At 39.3% G+C, this 24,718-nt stretch overlaps 1 protein-coding gene across 1 annotated transcript in view; it reads right to left on the bottom strand.

The window, feature by feature from the left end:
• Positions 1 to 24,718, bottom strand: part of arhgef40 (Rho guanine nucleotide exchange factor (GEF) 40) — a 46,378-nt gene that overhangs the window by 12,720 nt on the left and 8,940 nt on the right. Inside the window, exons 2-18 of the mRNA XM_017461655.3 lie at positions 20,665 to 20,754; positions 20,216 to 20,323; positions 16,506 to 16,791; positions 14,227 to 15,478; positions 11,243 to 11,490; positions 10,962 to 11,159; positions 10,695 to 10,809; positions 7,837 to 7,930; positions 7,662 to 7,748; positions 7,385 to 7,501; positions 5,290 to 5,388; positions 4,257 to 4,408; positions 3,933 to 4,071; positions 3,723 to 3,842; positions 3,453 to 3,644; positions 2,854 to 3,366; positions 923 to 1,314 (exon numbers count right to left, since the gene is read on the bottom strand). Of these exons, the coding sequence (XP_017317144.1) occupies positions 923 to 1,314; positions 2,854 to 3,366; positions 3,453 to 3,644; positions 3,723 to 3,842; positions 3,933 to 4,071; positions 4,257 to 4,408; positions 5,290 to 5,388; positions 7,385 to 7,501; positions 7,662 to 7,748; positions 7,837 to 7,930; positions 10,695 to 10,809; positions 10,962 to 11,159; positions 11,243 to 11,490; positions 14,227 to 15,478; positions 16,506 to 16,791; positions 20,216 to 20,323; positions 20,665 to 20,754 (4,202 nt within the window). The remainder of the gene's footprint in view (positions 1 to 922; positions 1,315 to 2,853; positions 3,367 to 3,452; positions 3,645 to 3,722; positions 3,843 to 3,932; positions 4,072 to 4,256; positions 4,409 to 5,289; positions 5,389 to 7,384; positions 7,502 to 7,661; positions 7,749 to 7,836; positions 7,931 to 10,694; positions 10,810 to 10,961; positions 11,160 to 11,242; positions 11,491 to 14,226; positions 15,479 to 16,505; positions 16,792 to 20,215; positions 20,324 to 20,664; positions 20,755 to 24,718) is intronic.

Here is a 24,718-nt window from a genome sequence, read left to right as displayed (position 1 = left end):
GCCAGTAGTCAACACTGGTGGGAAAATATAGTGCTGGCTTCTTTTACGGCACAAGACTGGCTATCCAGTTTCCAAATGGGGCGCCAGACCTTCGATTATCTTTGTATCAGCCTGCAAAGCAATTTAATGAGGAGGCACGCTCATCTTTGCTTCTGGAACGGCTAAAGCGAGTGACATACTTCTATTTGGGAGGAGAAAAGCCTTGATGTACGTGGTTTCAACAACCAGATGCACTTAGACTTGTCGAGTTTCGTCTGGAATGCGTCTCAGACCACCTTCTGATGTGGTATGAGCGATCGGATATAAATCCGTCTCAAAGGTGTTTCGGAAGGCTTTAACACCTGGTCTTTTCACAATCAGATAGCTATCCGATCAGAGAAAACACGTGAAGTGACCAGGTGTAAACAGGCCCAGTAAGTCGCCAGCTGAAAGATTACTAATGTGAGATGGAGGGAAGAAGGTGGGACTTCCAGGGGACAGTAAATATTGGAGTTCAAAGCACCTATGCAAATATTAATCGTTCCAGATTCATATGTTGATTGGCTCATCTGTTGTTTTTTATTGGGGGAAAAAAGAAGAGTCTTTTGGCATACTTTTGAGCGAAAACTCATAGTACCTTACTCTGATGGTAAAATGTGGAGCTCTTATATAAAATGTGTAAAGGTTGGTAGGTCTGGCACTATATAGGTTCTAAAACATCATTATGTCATATCACAGGTACTAAGCATACTGTATATAATGAATAGGAAACCAGCTGGGATTCGGCCATTGAAGACATTGCATGATGAGCACAGACACACAGAAATAGCCTAAATCAGTGGGATATCCATTATAAAGTAGTTCCATAATCATAATCAAAAGCTACACACTGGATTAAAAGTTATCCTTAAAACCACACACATTCTCTAAAGCACATGCATACCTCTGTGCAGTAGTGCCAGGCCTCTCCACTCCTGTCTCTCTATCAGTCCGGCCAAGCAGTACGTGCTGTCTGGTGAGCCCCGTATGATCTGCCACCTCCTTACTGCTGACCTCCACGCCCCGGATCAACACACCCCCTCCTCCTACCCCTCCTCCAACTTTCTCATCCCTCCATCCTGGTACAGCTGTCGCAATCCCTGCCGTTAGGATAGGCTCAGCTATGGCTTTCTTCCCCAGCCAGGACAGCGGAGATGAGCGGCTGCTCATGGCAAGTGGAGCCTCTGCTGGCTTTGGTGATGCTGTAGTTGAACGACGGGGCGCCAGCAAGGCCTGGAGGTCAAAGCTTGGGTGACGTCTGCGAGGTGGTTTCGGAGGGAGGGGAGCTTCAGTGGGCTAAGTGAGGTGGGGGTGGGGGGGTGGGGAGACACAAAGATTATTTGCTATGGACAAAAGGACAATTATACAACTTGAATGCAAACAGAAAAAATCCCCAGTGTAATCATGTGGTGTAAGTAGGACACAGAAGTTGAGTCCACTACAAAAAACTTGAGGAAAACTAATACAATTTTGTCAAATTCTACAGGAAAATGCATTTTTCATAAAAATAGTAAATGCAGTTTACACAAAACCCAAAAAAATCTGGCTTGTCTTTTAATAACTGCATAACATTTTGTATTAAAGTTTGATAAATCATTGCTACATAACACAGCTATGCTCTCTGCCCTGAATACTATCTGTTGAGGTCTCCGCCTTTGGTGAATGGAGATGTCTGTGTTCTCTCTCACTTACGGTCAGTCTATTTATGCCTTCTGTTATACCTCACAAATGCAAACTAGCTCTAGTCTGACCCCATGCCAAACTGCACAATTAAGTGAATGATCTAGGTATACCCTCAGCTCCTGCTATTCACCAATCCCTACCAGGACTCCAGCACCTAGTTAGAACCATCCTGCTTTGAGAAACTCAAGGGAGCTGGCCCTGCCTCAACCATAACTGCTCTTCCAGTTGGTTTTCTCAACCACTGGAGTACGTTTCACCTGTCTTTTTTTCATCTAATATCTTTGTGAACTCTGGCAAAATTCTAACAAAGGTCTGAGCTCACTTTCCTTCTCTGGTGATTCCTGTAACCCAAGACTTTTTTTTTGGTGTTTTCTGTGGGGGTTTTTTGTGTTCCTGTTATGTTTTGATTGGTGATATGGATTGATATTGATTATAATTCTATTTCCTTGTCATGATTTCCCCTTGAGTCAGCGCTGCAATATTGCAGTGTGCGCTGAAAACCGAAGCACATGCGCGTGCGCGAGCGCTTAGTGAACACACGCTTTTCGGTCTTTCCTGACAGTGACTTTGTTTACATTGGACATTTGCTTTTGTTATGGTTATGTTCTTACTCTGCCCCTGTTTTGTCACTGGTTATTTCTCGAGTCTGTGGCATTATTGTTTTCAGCTGCCCGTGTTTAACTCATGAGCACGTTTGTCATTTAAACCCCTCCTGTCTCAGAGCACATTGCGTAGTATTGAGTTTATCTCATACCAAGCGATTGTTCTTTGTTTCTCGTTTCGTTTCATGTTCTCTGACCTCGTTTCTCGACTCTGATTATGGCCGATCATCTGACCTTTTGCATGTTTTTGACCATGCTTTGGATTACTGATTTGGATTTTCTGCCTTTATCTCCTTTAATAAAACTCTTTAACTGCACTTGCATCCGTCCCATCCTCCCTTACGTTCCGGAACGTGACATTCCTTGCTTTACTAACACAAATTCCTGTCTGGCCAGTATTACAATGATAAAATAAAAACAGTTCTTGATAGTGGATTCATAGTTAGAACCCTCCACACTATCACAACCACAAAGCCTCTCATTTCACTGTGATACATTCTCTTAACAATGCAAAAACTGCGCTCAAATACATGCAGAAACTACAACTCACACTTTTCTTGCTTGGGTTTAGCAAGTTCTGCAGGAACTTCCCTCCCCCCGCAGCTCCTGCAGTTCCCTCTTTCTTCTTCTCTTCTCCTATCTTCAGCGTAGAGCAATTCTGTGGACGGAACAGTGAGGCCAGTGAGCCCCAGGACTGCAGCCCTGCTTCACCTCCTCCTCCACACCACCCTCCATCTCCCTCTCCCTCTATCTCCCACAAACTAGAGGTACTGGAGATGGGTGTTTTTGGCACCTGTGCCATGCCCACACTGGGATCCTGACCATGGTTGGTGGGCATGCCACGCTCAGCCTGAAGCATGCGAGTCTTGAATTGTGCTAATGTGCGCTGGTAACGCTCCAGAGTCTGGGCCCACAGGTCCAACAGAGCACCACCACCAAGCTCAAGGGCCAAAGCTCGTGCATCTTGGAAACGGGATGGAGGGATGGGAGGGAGAGAGGACAGAGGAGAGGAAGGCGTGGAATGTGGAGAGGAGGAAGAGACCACATCGCACCACTGGGAGGCCTGTAAATGGAGGCAGTATTAGTATTAAATATGTGCTTGTGTGGGGGTAGAAGTGTATGGTTATGTGATGTATGTGCATGTGGTACCTCAGTAAGAGTGGACAGTAGTCTCTGGGTGTTGTCCAGTTGGGTCCAGCAGTCAGACAGGCAGTGAGACATTCCTCTCACTTTCTCTCTTATCGATGGGAGTCGCTCAAGGACTGCCGTCAGGCCTCCCCACTCCAGCTCAGACCAGCTCTCGACCTCACCCAGCACTACTAGTGTCTCACTGTGAAGTTCCTGTACACACACAATGACATCTATAACTTCATTGTACAACACACACACACACACACACACACACACACACACACTCACCATGGCAGATTCCCTGAAGCTTTTGAACTTCTGCTGTTTGAGTGAGAGGCGGCTTAGTGATTGAGGAGGATCCTTATATTCCTCCAGTTGCTCCTGCACACGGTCTATTTCAGTCTCGCACTAAGGATGAGAAAGATTTGCAATCTATAAAATAATTAATATATCGGTGAATAGAAATCAGTTCCACAAGACTGGAAGGATCTTGAGCACCTTATCCAGTTTGTCCACTAGAGTTGCCAGTCTACTGAGTGCTTCCAGGTCATGACTTCTCTGATTAGAAACACGCACCAGTCGATGGAGTGAATCATCGACACTGTCATAGAGACTGGAGGTTGCGGCCAAAGCAGCACTTAAAATATAAAACATCAGAAGTAGAAATCAAAAGACAAAATTACGAGAAATATCCAGTATCCAAGAGAGTTGGGTCAAAATACTAATTTGCTCTGGAGCGTATAATTTATCCTAAATAGAGATGGAAAACTTCTAATGAGTCACATACTGTTTTTATTCATTTAATTCAGTCTCTATGGCTACCTGCAGTCTGGTGACCTGTGAGCCAATCTGGATGTTCCGTTAGCCAGTCCAGCCAGCCAAGCCCCACCCCGTCTTTGTAACTCTGTCAACCGTTGGTCAGACAGAACACCAGCCATCAGCTGCTTGTGCTTTTCAACACTTAGTGGTACAGACTGGAGTGGAAACAAAACAGGCAATGGTCTCATTTGACAGATCATGAATTGCGCTTGCAGAAGCTGTGGCAGCCCGAGCTGCATCTATGTTTCCTAAGTTTCCTAGTCAAATTGTGAAATGTAAAACTGTAAAAAAAAAAAAAAAAAAAAAAAAAAAAAGCGATGTTTAACAGACTGACAGGCTCTGTTAAAACTTTCTGCTGTGGTCGTGATTGTTGTCCTGAGCTCCATTTTATATAGAAAATGATGACCTTAGGTTCAAAAGTATTCACAAATCTAGAAAATAAAGAAGATGGGTACATAAAACAGGTTTGAAGACTACTAGAGTGTTTTTAAAATTGAAACACTAAACATAATTGGACAACCAGTATAAAAACTAGTATTATTACTCAATAACTGTCTAGAACAGTATATAAGTATGCGGTATGAGACACAACAATAGTTTGGTTAGTTAGTTGTGGTCACCCTGTCACATGGTGCAACACTGGTATTGCACCACACGGAGATGTAGCTTTAATTTCTGAGGACGTGCAAAAACGACACTCCACACAACCACAAGATACAAGTGGCAGCCATCTTGCATATGCGTACACATCGTTAAAAGCAAGCATAAGCCTTCAGAGCTCACCATCTCTATAATACTAAACTGTTCACCATAATTACCACCAATCAGTCTCACTTGGTTGTAATCACTACTCATTAGCCTCTGCACATGCACACCATTTTATGGAGGATTGATTCAGACTGATAAAGAAAATAATAATTGAACAATTTTTTTTTCAAAAGGCTGTAATGTAGAAAATAGGAAAAGAGAGGACAGGGTTTGAATACATTGTGAATGCAATGTATACTAAAATACTAATATTGTATTACTACATTACCTTAATACAGTCAGGCAGTGGTTCTGTGCCCATAGACATTAGTGCATCTTCCAACAGAGAGAGGACACTCTCACAGCGTTCAGTCAAATGTTCCAGGCTCTACATGCAAGGAGAGGAAACCAAGAACAGTATATAAGATACTGCTGCTGGTACACTGGTACACTTGGATAAGTAAGGAATAAAACATGACAAGGCGTGCTTTTATAGGAAAATTATCAATGGCTGGGTGGTATGATGCAGCTCCATGCAAAATGGAGGGCTGTTATCATTCAGAAGTTGATTGGTTAGGTACAAGAGCACATCCAGAAGTGTTTTTATTCTTATACCACCACAATTTGCCAATTCTTTATTCCTGTAAAGAAACTGCAAAACCCTCCATCTGGCTAATGAAAATCTAAAGGAACAGCATTACATCTGACTGTTACAAAGCACTGACACTGGTGACTCCTACTAAAAATGTTAAATAAATATCTCACACTTTATATCAACAACCATATCAGCAACTACACATTTTATCCTGTGGATCGTCCACCGTACAAGCCACTGTGAATTAGTTGTTACTATAGAAATAATAGTATAAATATAATGGAGATAATGTATTAGAATTAGCACGTTAATAATATAAACCTGTGATTTGACTTGTAGCTGGAAATACCTTTTGACCAATCAGTTTTGAGAATTCAACAGTGCAATGGTATATATGGTGTTAAATCATCTACCTAATTTTAGTTCCCCAGGCAAAATGAACCAAGTGCACTGAAATTTTATATGCTTTTTTTTTTTTTTTTTAAAATACAATTGCTGACAAATTAGCAGTTACAGAGGCTGGTAAATTGTTTTTTTCTCAAATTAGTTCATATCCACATCAAATGATTAAATACAGGGTATCCGCAGCTATCAGCCCTTCAGATTTTTAAATACTTTTTAATACCATATTCAAGACATTTCCAAAAAAATGTTAAGACCTGCACATCACTTTATCATATCAGCTATAATGGATTGTTTTCATGCATATACATCCATTTCTGTGTTTAAGTAAACTAAAGCAGGGTATTCTACAGAGGTATATGGGAGACCACAACGAATATCCTTTTTGTATTACCATTTGCTCCAACAGTGAAAGAAAAAATCCAGTATTTCCTTCCCATGACTTTCCAAGACAGGAAAAAAATACAGAGAGATGGATTTCGGTAGTCAGAAGAGAAAAAGATGTGAAATTTACCATCAGCGGCTGTATTAGAAACCCCCTTGTAGCAGTGTTTACTAGTTGTTGTTTTTTTGTAATTTAATGCCAGAGTAATGTAACAAGTAGTGTTATAAATATACATTAATTATTGTAAAGAAGAAAAAAAAAAAATTTTTTTAAAACGTTGCTATTTTGTAATATTACTATTGCACTGAATAATACTTACTACTACCACTACTACTACTACTACTACTACTACTAATAATAATAATAATAATAATAATTATACATTTTTATCTGGGGTACAAATAGTAATATAACAATAGTAATACCTTTCTGACTTAATTCACTTTTATGCGTTAGACCTTGTGGCTTTTATTTTGGCGGAGAACCGCAGGAAGAGATTTCTCATTACCAATCAGGTGAACTGCAGTAGACCGCTGCTCACAACAAATGTTTCAGATTACAATAACATAAAACCAAAGTGAATCTGTCATGTGTTATGTCTAATGCAGGTTATAAGCAACTCAAACTCACAGCACAGACAGAGATGAAGTTGGTGTGGAGCGGCGTTTACTGTGAACCGAGCCGCTCTAAAACATAGATTGCAACACAGTGACATGTGTTTACTATTTCAAAAAGCAACGAGTGAAAATAAAATCTAAATCTGCGTTATGGTGTCGGTTCGGTTGCATTTTTAAGACCTTTTGAAACTAAGGCCTTAGTTTTACATTAAGGCCTTAGTTTTACATTAAGGAATTTAAGACATTTTAAGACTTTTTAAGGACCCGCGGAAACCATGTAAACATTACTTCCCACCTTCATACAATGTCATCTTTTGAACATGCCTAAACAGCTTTATTCTGGTTTCTTTTAACAGTCAATATGTACAAATAGAGGAATTCTCACCAGTCTGAAGGATAACCAGTCATTATGTGAGTGCTCAAAGTCTCCATCCAATTCTTTAGTTAGCTGCTGTCTATCCACATACTGCTGAAGGACTCCAGTTCCTTTTACTGTGTGTACCTGCATGAGTTTAAAAAAAAAAAGACTAATTTAAAATCACATGGTTCCATTATGTTGCTCACTCTTAATGATTGGAAATTAGGATTACTATTTATTTTATGGTTCATTGTGTTTATTTATTTATTATTATTATCATGCAAGGTGGAGTTATGTGAGGCACCTCTATCCCATCCAGCGTATATGAGGCTGATTCTTGCTCTTCGTCTGTAAGAATGAGAACACAGCCAAGGCCTGCAGCTGTCTGAGCCTGAACACACACATGCATGCAAATGTATACACACACATATATATGTACATATACATAATAATTGTATCCTAATAATACAATGTCTCACCTTGAATGAACTCAAGGCAGAAAACCAAAGCTCAGAAGGAGAAGCCTGCCTACTGTCCACCAGCACTGTCAAGCCCTTTTCTCTGGCTGAAGGTCTGAAATAAAAAAAGAAAAAAAAAGTTAAAAAGTAACTTAGTAACTTAATCCAAATTAGGAATGTTAGGAATTCAATTCAATTCATTTTTATTTGTATAGTGCTTTTAACATCATCTCAAAGAAGATTTACAGTAATATATAAATTAAGGATATAGATTTTAAATATATGACTTTATCCCTAATGAGCAAGCCAGAACTGAAGATGGCGAGGAAAAACTCCCTGAGATGATATGAGGAACAAACCTTGAGAGGACACAAAAGGGAACCCATCCTCATCTGGGTGACACCGGATAGTGCAATTATAAATAAATCCTTTCTATAAATGTGCTAATGCTACATGGTCAAATAGTGCAGTTGTGTAACCCGGAAATTTATTTAGAATTTGCTGTGAGATATTACCCCACTCTTCCACCAAGGCATTTGCCATGGTTACATGTACTGCTTGAAAATTCATTACAGTTTTTACATGAAGTCTGTTTTGTTGAACTTCTCCACTGTTCAGTAATGGAGACTTGTCAGCTTGTCAGAGGAATGTCAGCTCAGTGTAGGCAAGGGTCCTGGACTAATGCCCACAAAGGAACTAATTTGGGGATAAGGGGGAACCTACACTTAAGAATACAGGGAGTTAAAATATGGTTATGTTGAGTAAAATGTATTTTGTTTTAACCCTTTCATACATGAATTATGAAATCCTGATCAAGGATATTTTTCTCTGTGTTTTTTAGACATAAAAAAAATATTTTACCTTCATTTTACTTTTACATACATTTTTCAAAAAGTTATTGAAATGTCCACTCCAGTGGACTGCATGTATTCAAACGAATAATTAGTGTCCACTCTAGTGGCTGTTATACACCTATTCTATTGAAATCCTTGCAATATCCACAAAATGGCTTTTGAATGGCTGTCCACTGTAGTGACCACTATGCATGAAAGGGTTAAAGAGCATGAAAACCAGCTTGTTCTTGTGGTCTTGGGCTTGCAATCTCTTGAGGCCTCATAAGTCTCTGTCACAATATTGGACTAGTTATCAATCTTGTATTATGGTCTCACAAGACTGCAGTGTGTTGGATACTAAGGTTCTGGATAATGTACTAAATTACCACTTCCTTTCACTGTGCTGGATCTTCGCCTCCACAGATTAATAACTCTTACAGGAATAGGCTCCAGATCTACCATGACCCTTATCAAGATAAAGTGGGCCCTGAAGATGAATGAATAAGTTAATGAATGAGTGAAACTATTATCGTCTACAAAACCAGCTTTGGATAGTTAGGGAGAAGTTTGTGTTTTGTTGGCAGAATCTAAAGAGCACCAAGAATAAAAGTAAATGTCTAAAATGGCAATTACAATAACATTAAAGCATTCAGCTACAGTGCTGTACATGGTGAGTTTATTTTTTATTTTTTTGCTTTTAAATATACATTACGGTAAGTCCAACAGTGTCATAAATGGTTCTGGCAGGTCTGTATGATATTACTAAAGCACTGTATGTGGTTAGAGCCATATATTTCCATTGCGTAGGCAGGATTTAGGAGTGACTTGCTTGTTGGCTAGAATACATTCATAGCTCCAGTGCAAACATAAAGTGGTAACTATGGTCACCAAACATGTTCTAGCTCATCAGTTACATTTGGGGGAATTTTTTTTCTCCAAAGGTCCTTTTGGTTGTATGTTTGCATTTCTTATATACTCAGCAAAAAAAAAAAAAAACACCATTCAACTGCTTTTTTTCCCAGCAAATTTCTTAACATGTGTAAATATTTATATTAACATAAAAAACATTCACCAACTGAGACATAAACTGAACAAGTTTCATAGACATTTGGCAAACAGAAATGGAATAATGAGTCCCTGAACAAAGCAGGGGGGGGGGGGGGGGGGGGGGTGGGGGTCAATATTAAAAGTAACAGTCAGTATGTGGTGGCCAGCAGCTGCTTTAAGTACTACAGTGCATCTCATCCTCATGGACTGCACCGGATTGGTCAGTTCTTGGTGTGAGATGTTACACCACTCTTCCACCAAGGCATTTGCCAGTTCTCGATCACGTCTTGGGGGGATACATGGTTACATGTAATTTTTCACTGCAAGGACGATCAGCTGTCCTTCCTGTCTCCTTGTAGCACTATCTTGGGTGTCTTACATTACAGACATTGCAGTTTATTGCTCTGGACACATCTGCAGTCCTCATGCCTCCCTGCAGCAGGCCTATGCCATGTTCACGCAGGTGAGCAGGAACCCTAGGAATCTTTCTTCTGGTGTTATTCAGAGTCAATAAAAAGGTCTCTTTAGTGTCCTAAGTTATTGTAACTGTGACCTTAATTGCCTAGCGCCTGTAAACTGTTAGTGTCTTAAGGACTGTTCCACAGGTGCATGTGCAATAATTGTTTATGGTTCACTGAATAAGGATGAAACACATTGTCTAAACCATTGTTTTTGTAAAATCCAAATAAGCTTTACAGATCTTTATTGGAAAATGTTTAGACTCTAAACCCTTTCCAATAAAGATCTGTAAAGCTTGTTTGGATTTTACTAAATGATCTTTAAAATACAGTCTCCTGAAAAAGAGACGTTTCTTTTTTTGCTGAGCATATAATTTTTCATTATTTTACAGCAGATTGGACGCACATAGTATATGGTCTAACCAAAGAAAACATTATGTCAAACATAACTTCACTAGTTTTCATTTACCATCAGCAATATTAGTATTTTGGATCCTTTTCCTGTCCAAGTTATTTGAATGCTATACAGGTTGTTAGTTACCTGGTAATGGTGTAATAACAGGATAACAGCTGCACAATGTCACTGAGACTATGACCCTCCTCAGGTACGTGTGCTTCTGTAATAACCAACCCACGTCCCAGTCTATCCACAGTACCTTCACACAGATAAAGAAAGACAGGAGTTTAAGATGAAAGACAGCAGATTGAATTCTATGTTATACTCTATATATTATATTATATTATATTATAACATATTCTATCACGTATATCATATATTCTACATATGTTATCCAGTTATCCAGTTTACCTGTGACTATGAACTTTCCTGACTGGAGCAGATCTTCGTTTAACTCTCTAAGCAGAGCAGGGGCTTTCGGAGATGGTGCCTTTGACTGGTCAGAAGATGCTGATGGTATAATCTCTTCTGGTGAATGATCAGGTGAAGCTGCTTCTGATTGAGCCTTAGCATCTGGGAAGATTTTTTGTTGGCCATCTGGTTGTTTTTCTGCCAATTAACAGACAAAATGTAATGTACTGCAAGCACAAGTCTACAACACCAACCCTGTGAGCTTTTGGATTCAAACAAACCTCCAGTCCCATCAGTAAATTTTGGCTCTACTTCATGACCATTCGCTAGCTTCTTTACTGTATTTTTACCCTCATCTGAATGGGTATCTTTGAAGAGAGGTGATTTAGCCGGTGAATCAGATGTTTCGGGTAGTTGGCTTGCTTTCTTCTGACCCTTTGTGGAACTTTCAGGGTCTTCTTTGTTTTTAGGGTTGCCACGGCCACCAGATTTACCCTTCCTTTTTCCACCCTTAGCTTTCCTCCTTCTCCTATAAGCAAATGAAAAACAAACAAAACCATTAAATATTTAGATAATACCATACCACTACGTATACACTATATGCCCAAAAGTTTGTGGTCAACTGACCTTCACTCTCATATGTGAGTCTTCCCCCAACTGTTGCCACAAATTGTACAGAATACCTTTGGACACTGTAGCATTACAATTTCCCTTCACTGTAACTAAGAGGCCCAAACATGTTCCAGCATGACAGTGCCCCTGTACAAAAAGGTCTCTGAAGGAATGGTTTGCCAAGGTTGGAGTAATAGAATTTGAGTGGCTTGCACAGAGCCCTGACCTCAACCTCACCGAACACCTTTTAAATGAACTGGAATGCTGACTACAGTCCAGGCTTCATCGCTCAACTTCAGGCTATACACTTGCCATAGTACAGTCATGTGAAGAAATAAGTACACCCCATGGTTTGGAAAAGCAAACATTTTATCGTCTTTGAAACACTACCTATTAATGAAGTTGATATACTTGAACAAAACCACTAAGAAGATTAGATTTTTCAATCATTTATTCAACAGAAATTTCAATAGATGTGATATTCTTCTGTGGAAAAAGTAAGTATACCCTTGGCCTCAGAAGCTAGCATTGCCCAATTTAGGATAATTGTTCACCAGGCCTGGTGGAATTTTTGACCATTATCCCATGCAATTATCTTTCAGATGCAAGATGTTTGAAGGTTTTCTTTGCCTGTTTCAAATCCCCCACAACATTTCAATGGGATTCAAATCTGTGCTTTGACTAGACCATTCCATAACCCCCCATTTCTTCTTTTTGAGCCATTCCTTGGTGGATTTGCTAGTGTGATTAGGATCATTCGGACAGATGGCTTCACATTATCTTCAACCACTCTATGATATGATGCAGAATTCATAGTTGATTCAAGCTGTCCAGTCCCTGAGGCAGCAAAGCAACCCCAATCCATAACATTTCCACCACGATGCTTCACAAGTGGAATGAGGTGCTTCTCATGAAAAGCTGTCTTTGGTCTGCTCCAAACATGTCTGCTGTTACTGTGGCCAAACAACTCTATCTGTGATTCATCTGTCCAGAGCACATTATTCCACAAGGCCTGGCCTTTGTCTATATGCTCTTTGGCAAACTGTAGTCTTGCAAAGGCCTTTGCCTGGAACGCCTCCCATGCAGGTCAAATTTGTGCAATCTCTTTCTGACTGTAGACACATGCACTTTGACACCAACAGTTGCAAGACTTACTAGCAGATCCTGTGATGAAATTTTGGGGTTCTTGGAGACTTCTTTTTGCATCAGACGTTCTGATCTTGGGCCGAATTTGTGGGACGGTCAATCCTGGAAATTGGCAGTCATTTAAAATCTGCGCCACTTGTGGATTACTTTCCTTACAGTGGAACGATGTATTTCAAATCATTTGGAGATCTTTTTAAATCCTTTGCCAAACTCATAGGCATCCACAACCTTTTTTTAAAGGAATTACAGAACTCTTTAGACCTTGGCATGATGACACCACACACTTCAATGACAAAGGGAACACCAGACACAAGATATGAGAGGGGTATAAATAAGACAGGTTCCACCTACACTCCCTAAACAGGTTCTAATCACTGGCACCCAGTCCTGAACACCTGATTCTAATTTCATGGATTTGAAGGAGTGATAAATGTAGGGGTGTACTTACTTTTTCCATGTGGCTGATCTGTTTATTTGTTCATTTAAATTGTGAAAATTACTTTAAAATGTTAATTTTATGTGTCATTTGATGGAGTGTTTCAAAGAGGATCAAATGTTTGCTTGTCCAAATATGACAAAAAAGCCAACAATTTCCATGGGGTGTACTTATTTGTTCACATGACTGTAAATTTTAAAAGTGAAGTAAAGGAAAAAGACACAGCTGACACAGATAATCAGAAAACAGGAAACTAAGTAGCATATACGTGTGTGACTATAATTATTATTTATGAAAAACAATATAAAATTACATAAATAAATAACAGCTAAAATTGAACAAGAATAATATCAATAACAGCAAAAATTTGATAAATGAAACAGGCTGTAGGTGGACCCATAATTGTGGAATATTCAGAGGTGGGTAGTAACTAGTTAAACCTTTAATAGAATTGTCATGTTTTGGCTGATCATGTTTTTTTTTTTGTATCATTTACCTCCAGTAACATTTTTATATTACATTTTAGATTACATATTTATCATGTTCTATAACAAAAGTCTTTATCACTATGATATCAGTACGTACTTTTTGAAAATAATAAAATTTTACAGTAGCCCATTAATTTTCCAAAAAGAATTATAATGGATTATAGAGTATCATCTCATATTGTATGAAATGTGATGTAAAACTGCAACTCAGTCAAAGTGAAGTCTTTTTAAAAATAAACAAATATGCAGTTTGACACTTTTTCTCATACTCAGGTTGGTTATGGAGGAATTTTATCTATCTATCTATCTATCTATCTATCTATCTATCTATCTATCTATCTATCTATCTATCGGTCGATCTCTCTCTCTCTCTCTCTCTATATATATATATATATATATATATATATATATATATATATATACTTACTTATTTTATATACATATATATATATATATATATATATATATATATATATATATATATATATATATATATATATATACATACATACATATATATACACTTTTACTTGTTTACTCAAGTATATTTTGCCTACTCTACCCACCTCTGGTGATGTTATACCTGGGTGCACGAGATCCTCCCACTTTGACGTCCTTTCCCCTGGGGCACACATGTTCCTCCAATTTCCCAACTTGCCTTTCACCAGCAATGTTGTCAGTACCTGGTTGAGAAAGATTTTTTTCTGGTTTCCTATGTTCATTACATTTTCCTTTTTGTCCTTTGGAGTTTCCTGAGTTTTTGGTTGAGTTTTGATCATTGTGGGAAGAGTTTAACTCCCTGTTTTGAGATGAATCTGGTTGTGTGTTTAGCTTTGCTTTCGATCCATTAACCAAATGTCCGCTGCAATCAGACACATTATTCACACCTGCTGTCGCATTACGCAATGTTTCACCTTCAGCCACTGACTTATCATCCTCAAAAACACAGTCTGAGTGGAATCCTTGATCCTGATCTGATTGGTCCGCCCCTATAGTTCCTGTAGTATGAATGTCTATTCTGTTGATATATTTACTTCTAGAGCTCAGCTCACTGCTGCTGGCCCTTCCTCTATGGCACTCTTCCCAGGGTAGTGTGCTTCCAGCTCCTTTCCTCTCCTCACCCACACCAGGCCTTCTCTCCTTGGATGGACCCTCTAAATAAAGGTCCTGGTTATCCATGACTACTGCATCTCCACCACCCTCATCTGAGTCCTGAATGCACTCATGGGATGGCTGTCTCTCTCGCACCAGATCAATGACTCGAGGTGGGGGTCGAGAGTTGACCAAATCCTTGCGAGCACCTCCAATATTCTTCCCGCTGTTGTTGCTGTCCCTCCTACGTAAGCTCCCCGTCCTTCCACTGATCTCAGTCTTCGCGTACCCCCAGGCCTTACCCCGCCGAATTCGAAAGGCCTTGCTTCGCCTACATAACGGCAAAGTTTTGGTTTTGCAGATCCCATGCATCTCCAAATAGCGCTGCTTGGAATCAGTGCCACCATCTGGACCTCCTCGAGGTTCCAGGAGCTCCACATAATCCCCACATCCATCACTGGCTTGTCTGAGGTGCCGCAGCATAGAGTCACTATCAGCCTCATTGCCATCTGGAGGAAGATCGTCCTCTTCATCCCAGGACCAGGCGTCAGGATCTCCAGGGGAAGAACACCATCCCAGACTCCCTGTGTTTGGAGAAAGGTAATCAAGGGCAGGGGGGTGTGTGGAAGGAAGCTCCAGGTCGGTGGGGTTGTGTAGTAGTTTTGGGTAAACAACCTCGTCCCATGGAATACGTACCACTCCATCAGAAGTACTAACCAGACAAGTATCTAAACCACCTCCACCTGAAAAGAAAGAAAAAACAAAAGAAAATGATTGACAAGTGATTGACTTTCTAAAAAGTCAGTCAAATGATTCACTTTATAGAAATAAGAGAAATCAAAACACAAAGCTTTAACCTTTTAGCCTCATGTACCTAACAGTTGCTAATATAAAATTGATGGAGTAACTGCCTGACTGATCCCACACATTCAGAGGCATCACTTAGAGGAAAACGCAATTACTGTACTGTAGCTATCCATATACTCAGGGCTGTTTCTTTGGTGTCCCTAAGTGACATCCGACTTGGGTGCAAGTTGCAGACCAGATGGGGAGCCCATGCAAATTGTAATAACCATGAACTCACTGTCCCTTATCAGCAAAAGATATTACCATAATTGTTACATATAATTGTTAAAACAATCCTGCTTTCTTACAAGGTCATTGGGACTGAAAGTGACTGTTCATACCATCTATACCCATATATTATATATAAACAGTATATACCGTTTATACCCACATGAATACACCAGTTGGTGGTAAATGCTTTGAAATATGAATATCTTGAGAGAAAAAGCAACCATGCACCAGTGATATCGGTGTGCTAGGTGGCTGTATAGAGTAGCAAGGAACTGTGCATTATTTTTTCTACTTCCAGAGCATTTTATACCCATATTCCAAATTCTAGTGACAGTGTTTTGATGGTTTTCACTTTATGTGGTTTTGCGTGGTTTTATACATTAAATATTTTGTGACCTGCAGCCAATCTGTGTATGGGAACACATGCTTTAAGTAATTCCAATATGAACATTAACTTCAGTGTTAATTCACAGCTTTCACAGCTTTAATATACATGGCATACAATAATCAGTTTAAGTAAATTATGCTTTTGATTAAACAAGTAATCGGTAACAGAGAAGAAATGTTTTAGATACAAATGAAAATTAAGAATGAATTAATATTAAGAAATATCATGAAGGCAAAGGTTTAGCATTGCATGTACGTATGTTGTAATCTTATGTAACTATACAAATATCAATCTATCAAGCTCACCTTCTCTCTTGCAACCACGTTCCTTGTTGATGCAGTGCAGCCACTCTGCTGTAAACACCAGAGGGTGCTGAGATTCAGGAACTAAGACCTCCTGGACATTACGGCCACCCAGAGCTAGACACTTGAGGGCCAGGCGGGGACAGCGCGTGGAGAATGGCACCACCTGCAGGTAGAAGTCGTTGCTTCGCAAGAGCCTCCAGTCAAGAGTAGAAAGCTGGACCACCACCTTCTCACCCAAACAAAGGGGCCAACCCGAGTGCAGGAACAAACAGCCCAAATACTGAGACTGAAAAAGAGAGAGTGATGTAACACTATTTTATTATTATTTTTTATCATGAATTCAAAAAGTTTACTCTCCGGATACATACAATCATCTTTTTTTCTATTATTGCTTTCAGTAAAAAGTGAATCTTTTGACACCATGGAAAATAATGTAATCATGTTTGAGAAATATAAGTTGTGAGAAATGTGGTTCTGGACATGCCAGAAACATCAGCACATGTTTAATAAACATTTAGAGATTTAAACTGTTTTTGTGCTTCTTCAGCTTTCTCTCCCCTTTGTTTCATCTTTCCTTCCAGTAAATTTGCTTTGATCCTTTGACCCAACATCATTACCATTAACATTATGAGCTATCATTCACCTTTTCTCCCTGTTTGTTTCCTGTTAAAGACCTTTCTCTTTACTTATTATAAGCAACCTAAGTTCTGCTGGATTTTCAGTTTACTTCAAGTTTAATTATCGAGTGATATGATCCCCTACTCTCCAACTCTCTCAACCATTTCACACACTCATAAGGCCAAATTCTATATTATATTATGGAACACACACAGCTCCACTGTCACTAGCATACACGTAAAAAGTGAAGCATACTTAGTTTACTAAGCTTACTCTTCCCTCTCTCTACTACTGTCCAACTCCACTCTTCTCTTTAGATCTCTATTTTATATCATTTTCTCTTAGTCATTTTGTGAGATATAAAAACATATTCAGAGAAAACTTTCCACGTCTCTAGTCATTTTATTTGAATCCAGCTATTAAGTTTCCTCCACTACACTCTCTATCTGCCACAGTGCCTCAGTCCCACTTTCTCAATGTGTGCCTTAGTATTCTGTTACTTTATCCCTCCCCCTATTTCTCAATAAATCCTCTATAGCCCCAGACTGCTCTCTCTCGCTCTCATTCTCTTTTTGCTCCCTTATTCCCCTTTTTAAATTCTTTCTCACACAAGTAGCAGCCAAGCCCCCTTTCCTTCACCCCACCCCCCTTCTGTCTTAGACACACATATGGTAAGAATTATAGACATGACTCATAGCTCTCGTCCCAGTCAGTTCCTCATAGCGACAATGAAAACAGAGCCAGCAGAAAATGTGTGTCAGAGAATTCTGGTGTATGAATGAATGAGATATATCCATATTGTAATCATACAGTGGTGTGTGTGTTGGTCATTCTATCTCAAGTGGTCCAAGTTGGTTGCTTGACCGAAATTTATTTTTAAAAACATTTATTTATTTATTTATTTTTGCATGATTACCTCTATGTATTGGCTTTGCAAAACCACCTTGTTTAAAAAAAAATCTTGGTTTAACTACAACGGCCATCTTTGTGTCATGGCACACAACAAATTTTGTTTATACAGCTGTTTACAGAAACCTCAATATCTCGCTTCAGGATGGGCCTAGTTCTTTGGAACAATAACTGATCTCTAGAGCACATTACAAGGTACATGTATATTTAAACACATTTTACACATTCACGTTCCTTAGAAGTTAAGTCCAAATGTAATGCTCAAGATGGCTCACAGTTCCACTTCTGGGTCAATTTATAATGGGAAGGGCTTGAGTCTCAGTCTTAATTTTTATTGGGTACCTAGGGGATACTCATTTTTTCTCTCTCCTTATTTTAGACAACATGTCGTCTAAGCTTTTCATGTTACAGAAAAACCAGAAAGTCCCCTGACTTTAAAACTCTCCTGTGGCAGAAAGCATACTATTCCAAAGTGCTGATGTGAAGACTCCTTCCACTATACAGTGCATCCTGAAAGTATTCACAGCGCTTCACTTTCCCCACATTTTGTGATGTTACAGCCTTATTCCAAAATGGATTAAATTCATTATTTTCCTCAAAATTCTACAAACAATACCCCATAATGACAACATGAAGGAAGTTTGTTTGAAATCTTTGCAAATTTATTAAAAATAAAAAACAAAAAAAATCAAATTTACATAAGTATTCACAGCCTTTGCTCAATACTTTGTTGAAGCACCTTTGGCACCAATTATAGCCTCAAGTCTTTTTGAGAATGATGCTACAAGCTTGGCACACCTATTTTTGGGCAGTTTCTCCCATTCTTCTTTGCAGGACCTCTCAAGCTCCATCAGGTTGGATGGGGAGCGTCGGTGCACAGCCATTTTCAGATCTCTCCAGAGATGTTCAATCGGGTTCAAGTCTGGGCTCTGGCTGGGCCACTCAAGGACATTCACAGAGTTGTCCTGTAGCCACTCCTTTGTTATCTTGGCTGAGTGCTTAGGGTCGTTGTCCTGTTGGAAGATGAACCTTTGCCCCAGTCTGAGGTCCAGAGCGCTCTGGTGCAGGTTTTCATCAAGGATGTCTCTGTACAATGCTGCATTCATCTTTCCCTCGATCCTGACTAGTCTCCCAGTTCCTGCTGCTGAAAAACATCCCCACAGCATGATGCTGCCACCACCATGCTTCACTGTAGGGATGGTATTGGACAGGTGATGAGTGGTGCCTGGTTTCCTCCAGACATGACGCTTGCCATTCAGGCCTAACAGTTCAATCTTTGTTTAATCTAGGACTGAGAGTCCTTCAGGTGCCTTTTGGCAAACTCCAGGCGGGCTGTCATGTGCCTTTTACTGAGGAGTGGCTTCCGTCTGGCCACTCTACCATACAGGTCTGATTGATGGAGTTCTGCAGAGATGGTTGTTCTTCTGGAAGGTTCTCCTCTCTCCACAGAGACATGCTGGAGCTCTGTCAGAGTGGCCATCGGTTTTTGGTCACCTCCCTGACTAAGGCGCTTCTCCCCCGATCGCTCCGTTTGGCTGGGCGGCCAGCTCTAGGAAGAGTCCTGCTGGTTCCAGACTTCTTCCATTTACGGACGACGGAGGCCGCTGTGCTCATTGGGACCTTCAATGCTGCAGAAATGTTTCTGTACCCTTCCCCAGATCTGTGCCTCGATACAATCCTGTCTCGGAGGTCTACCGACAATTCCTTGGACTTCATGGCTTGGTTTGTGCTCTGACATGCATTGTTAACTGTGGGACCTTATATAGACAGGTGTGTGCCTTTCCAAATCATGTCCAATCAACTGAATTTACCACAAGTGGACTCCAATCAAGTTGTAGAAACATCTCAGGGATGATCAGTGGATAGAGGATGCCCCTGAGCTCAATTTTGAGTGTCATGGCAAAGGCTGTAAATAGTTATGTGCTTTTTTTGTTGTTTATTTTTAATAAATTTGCAAAGATTTCAAACAAACTTCTTTCATGTTGTCATTATGGGATATTGTTTGTAAAATTTTGAGGAAAATAATGAATTTAATCCATTTTGGAATAAGGCTGTAACATAACAAAATGTGGGAAAAGTGAAGCGCTGTGAATACTTTCTGGATGCATTGTAACTGAATTTGAGCACCCCTGTGCTATCTAAATGAAACAATTTACTATTGTTCAGTGAGTGTGCATACTTACACAAGCATGCTGCTGGAGTCTGTGCAGAAGATGTTTGGCTGGGATGAAGAAATCCAGCAGATACCTTAAACTGTCATGTTGATAGGTGGACTCCAAGACAGAAAAGACCTAAAGACACACACAGACCACTGACTAGGAAGAACAAAAGAAGATAAAATGTAAAACATTGCACAATTTAGAGCAGAGGTATTGGATTAATTACTTGGAGCCCCATCTTGCACATCTGTAGTCTTAACCAACTACTGCAGGTCTATTTGATGTTATAAAAGATTTAAATACTTTAAAAGGTGTTGATACTACTAAGGCTAATGAAAAATTCTATGATTTTTGCAATACTTAATGTTGTTGTTTTTTTTCCCAATACTTTCCCTGTGTGGAAAATGAAATGTAATTTCCTGTGACATTTACAGGATTTCCACAACCATGGAATCCCTGAGAAAAGCACGGACCTGGGATAGAAGGGGGGGTGCAGTGCTCTCAAATGGAGGATAGAGGGAGGAGAGCGCCCCTTGCACACAGTCCTCCACCGCCTCCGAACCCTGGGATAAAGTGACCAAGAAAAAGAAGATAAAAATATTGTGTATATGTTGCATGTTATGTCAGATGACAACAAATGATATTCACATTGAGAAAAAGAGAGACAGAGAGAGAGAGAGAGAGAGAGAGAGAGAATGATGGCAGCTTGTTCATCATACAGACACAATTTCCTGTTTTGTGTTCCAGGGGCTGTCAAAAACTTCCTGGAGACCAAATGGTTGTTGTGTTCTTTCAAGCAGTTACACTTTTTGACCTTTAAACCCTCTCATCAAAACATAAATACACGCACACACACCGCCCACATACAAACTCCAGAAAACACCTGCAAACTCTAGCCATCGTGCAACGTGTGGCTTTTCTCTTATTTCACTACAGCACAGTTGTCACAGCAACTCAAAATGTTTTCTCCCTTTTCCAACGTTCTTCCTGTTTTATTATTTTTAGTTATCCACACTTCCCTCCGCTCCTTGCTCTCTTCTGCTCTAGTCATTTCTTCCTCTTCGTCAAAAAAATCATCTGACAATAATTACAGAGAGATTTTCTGAAAAAGTATGGCATTCTAGCGGAGTCTTGGCGAGCAGGTCAGAAAACGAGCAACAGGAAAAGAGGGGGTGGAAAAAAAAGTGAGGGATGACTAGGGAAAATGGGCCAGGAATAGTGTTTTATGCAAGGCCAAGAATGAGTGGTAAGAGAGGAAAAGAAAAACAAATGCTAAGGAGAAAGAGGTAGGAAAGAACGTAAAAGGAGAGGGACAGAAAGCTAAGGGCAGTATGGCGGCTAAAATGTGGCCTAAATGGTGAGGCACATCACATTATAAACATAGTTTGTTTTGTCTTGTTTCATGTTTTGGTCTGAAAGACTAGAACCATACACCAACTTCTGTCAGAAATTCTGACAGATTAATTCAGTCAGTCCTTTTCAGTTGATTAAATTTATTTGTATTAATGTATATTTATTAGGCAATTTAAACATATGTAAAACTTTGTCCAAGAGTGAAAAGAGTGTGCAAGATTTTTTCTCTGTGTTGATGATATGACAGTGCAGGTGCATCATGTACATTCTGACAGGCGAAATCTGATTTCGGAACTGAACTGATTTAATTTATGTGCATTACGCTGTGGTATATAGCAAAGCAAAATTTGATCAATTCATGAAAACATCACACTTAGCTCACTTAGCTAGCAAAGGTTTAGACATTTTTAGGCAAACTGAGAAGGTTAGAAAGTAGCCTAATTAAAAGGTTTCCATTTTTTTGGTATATTTTTGTAAAATATACATATGTTTTCTTAAAATAGAGATATCACAGTGTATTACTAGACTGTAAAACTGAATTTTGGTCAAAACCTGACTTTTTGTCATTTTTGAGTTTCCAGAACTGAGTCACAATGACTTCCAAAGGGTTCTTGCAGACTTTCTCAAACACGATGACGTCATTATTTTCCAATTGACTATAAGTTAGCATGCTGCTATAGGAAGATAATCAATGTGTGATGCAGCGCTACATGAAGCATAGTTACTGCTACCAACCCAAAGTTGATTATTTTCCTACAGTGACACAGGTTTTATTTCTCTTATACCACAGCAATTACCCACCTGCAACATATTCTATTTATTACAGTAAGACACATCATACTTTCTTTCTGTTTATAGTAGAGATGCACCAATACTAATTTTCCCAGCCGATACCGATAACCGAATATTCAGAGTGATATCAGCAAATGCGGATAGTTTGGTGGTTCTGCTTTTTATACCTTCTTTTAAATTAATAGTAATTAATTCCACAATTCTGAAGGAAATGCAAATAAAAACTTTATTCTCTCCATTTCAACAAGTTGTTTCACAGTAACTGGTCTCATAAACACAAAACACATTACTCTAATTAACATTAACACATGAACTAAATTCTGAAGATTAAAGTAAGATTTCTTAACTTATTGAATGTTATTAATTCATATTAACGTTGACTGAATTCTAAAAAACCTCCTGTTAGTCTCATATTCACTCACCACAAACAAAAGCATTTCTACTTCATCACTGACAACAAACTGGTAATATATAATATAAACTTTTTTTTATATATATTAACTCATATTAACATTAACTGGAGATGAAATATACTACTCTACAAATATATTTTTCTGTGCAATATATACCTTTTTTGTAAACTCATCTTCATTTAAATCTTTCGACGGTGTACTGACGCTTTAATTCAGCATGAGCAGCGCGGCAAAAAAAGAATTTAGACCCGACGCCGAAACTCCCGTTTCACTGCGGCAGCGTCCGGTATAAAAGCACTCATTCATTAACATGCATGCCGAAAAAATACACACTGCTTCTGCTCTGCTGCAGCATGCGGTGTAAAATTTTAGCAGTGCAGAGCTTACAAACTGCAGTTTTGTCGTCATTCCACACAAGAGACATCATCTTTACACACAGCACGAAATCGATGTGTTTTCCCGCCCTCTTTTGATTGACAGAATATAATCGGCCCTGATCATCGGATGTTTTTAAACTATCGGCCAATGGATAAATTGCCTTTATTGGCCAATACTGATTATTGGCCGATACATCGGTGCATCTCTAGTTTATAGTTACATTTAATTTTGAGTAACGAACTGGTTGAACTGGCAGGGAACACATGATGCTTCTCACCTGTGTCTTATTAGAGGCAGTCTACTTATTTGTGTCCATTTGTGCTTTCAAGGACTACCGTAACCCATGAGAGAATGAAACAGAGTGTGATACCGCTTGGCAGAGCTTGGGACACACACACACACACACACACACACACACACACACACACACACACACACACAGACACACACGGCAAGAAGCGTGAACTTGAACCTGATGGAATGAAAGCGGCAAGTCTGGGACAAACCCATTGCTTGTGCTTGTGTTGTGTCTTGTTGAGTTTTGAAAGTGTGCTGAAAAGCGCAGACTGAATAAACATGAGCCGGGAACTCAGCTAAAATTCAGCATGTCCCCCAGAGTCTTCCTCCACACCATCACACACTGGAGTTCTACACATATTATAGCAGCACAAGCCTATTTTTTTCTCTCTCTCTCTTGGAGTAAATAAGATGAAAAAAATGCAACTAAGTTACTTAGAAACTGCAAATCCCTCTGTTGAAAAAACGTTCCCATGTCATAAATTCTAAAAGAAGAGCTTTACTTCTCACTATTACAAACCACTGACACTGGAGACTCCTTACATATATGCTAAATAAATGTCTCCTCACACAAAGAATTACACACATTTTTAATCTGTTAAAAAATGTATGTGGCACATCCACCATGCAAGTTCCTGTGTAGTGAACAAGCAATAACGTATTAGACAATGTCAATCAGTAGTATTGTTAGGTTTAATAGTTTATGAATGTTGGTTATGTACTGAAACTGGACTTCAAGAATGGCAGCAAAATATATAGTATATTATATGTTATACCAATGCTGTGATGTGTCTTGAAATTTGTCTTTGTGCATCAGGAATACACATACAGATAGGAATCTGCAGTCTGACACTTGCTCTATGTTCTCTCTTCACAGTGCTTGATAACCCAACCTCTGCACAAAGGCCTTCTGTATGTGGGCACCCAACTACCAGCACTCTGGCAGACAAAACAAGAACACCAAACTATGTGCTGGACTCAACAGCTTAAAGAAACATCACTATATCACTGGTGTTTCCTTGGATTGTCTTTGGATCACATATTTTCTCCTGGAATCAGATTGTATAGTCTGATGAATCACTCAAGATGAAGAGAAAGGGGAAAGCCTTGAGATGACTAGGGCATGAGACACAATCACAAAATTTTGTTTATTAGATTATTAGTCTAGTATTCAGTAATAGTGACTGATGAAATTGACTGATATCTTATATAAGTATTATGAGGAAATCTGACCTAAATAATACTGTTCTTATAATAATTATAATAATGTTATTATTACTTGATCCAAACAAGC

This window comes from Ictalurus punctatus, chromosome 29 (genome assembly GCF_001660625.3).
Source record: "Ictalurus punctatus breed USDA103 chromosome 29, Coco_2.0, whole genome shotgun sequence".
In the NCBI taxonomy this organism is placed as follows: Eukaryota; Metazoa; Chordata; class Actinopteri; order Siluriformes; family Ictaluridae; genus Ictalurus; species Ictalurus punctatus.
This window is presented reverse-complemented; position numbering and strand designations above follow the sequence as displayed.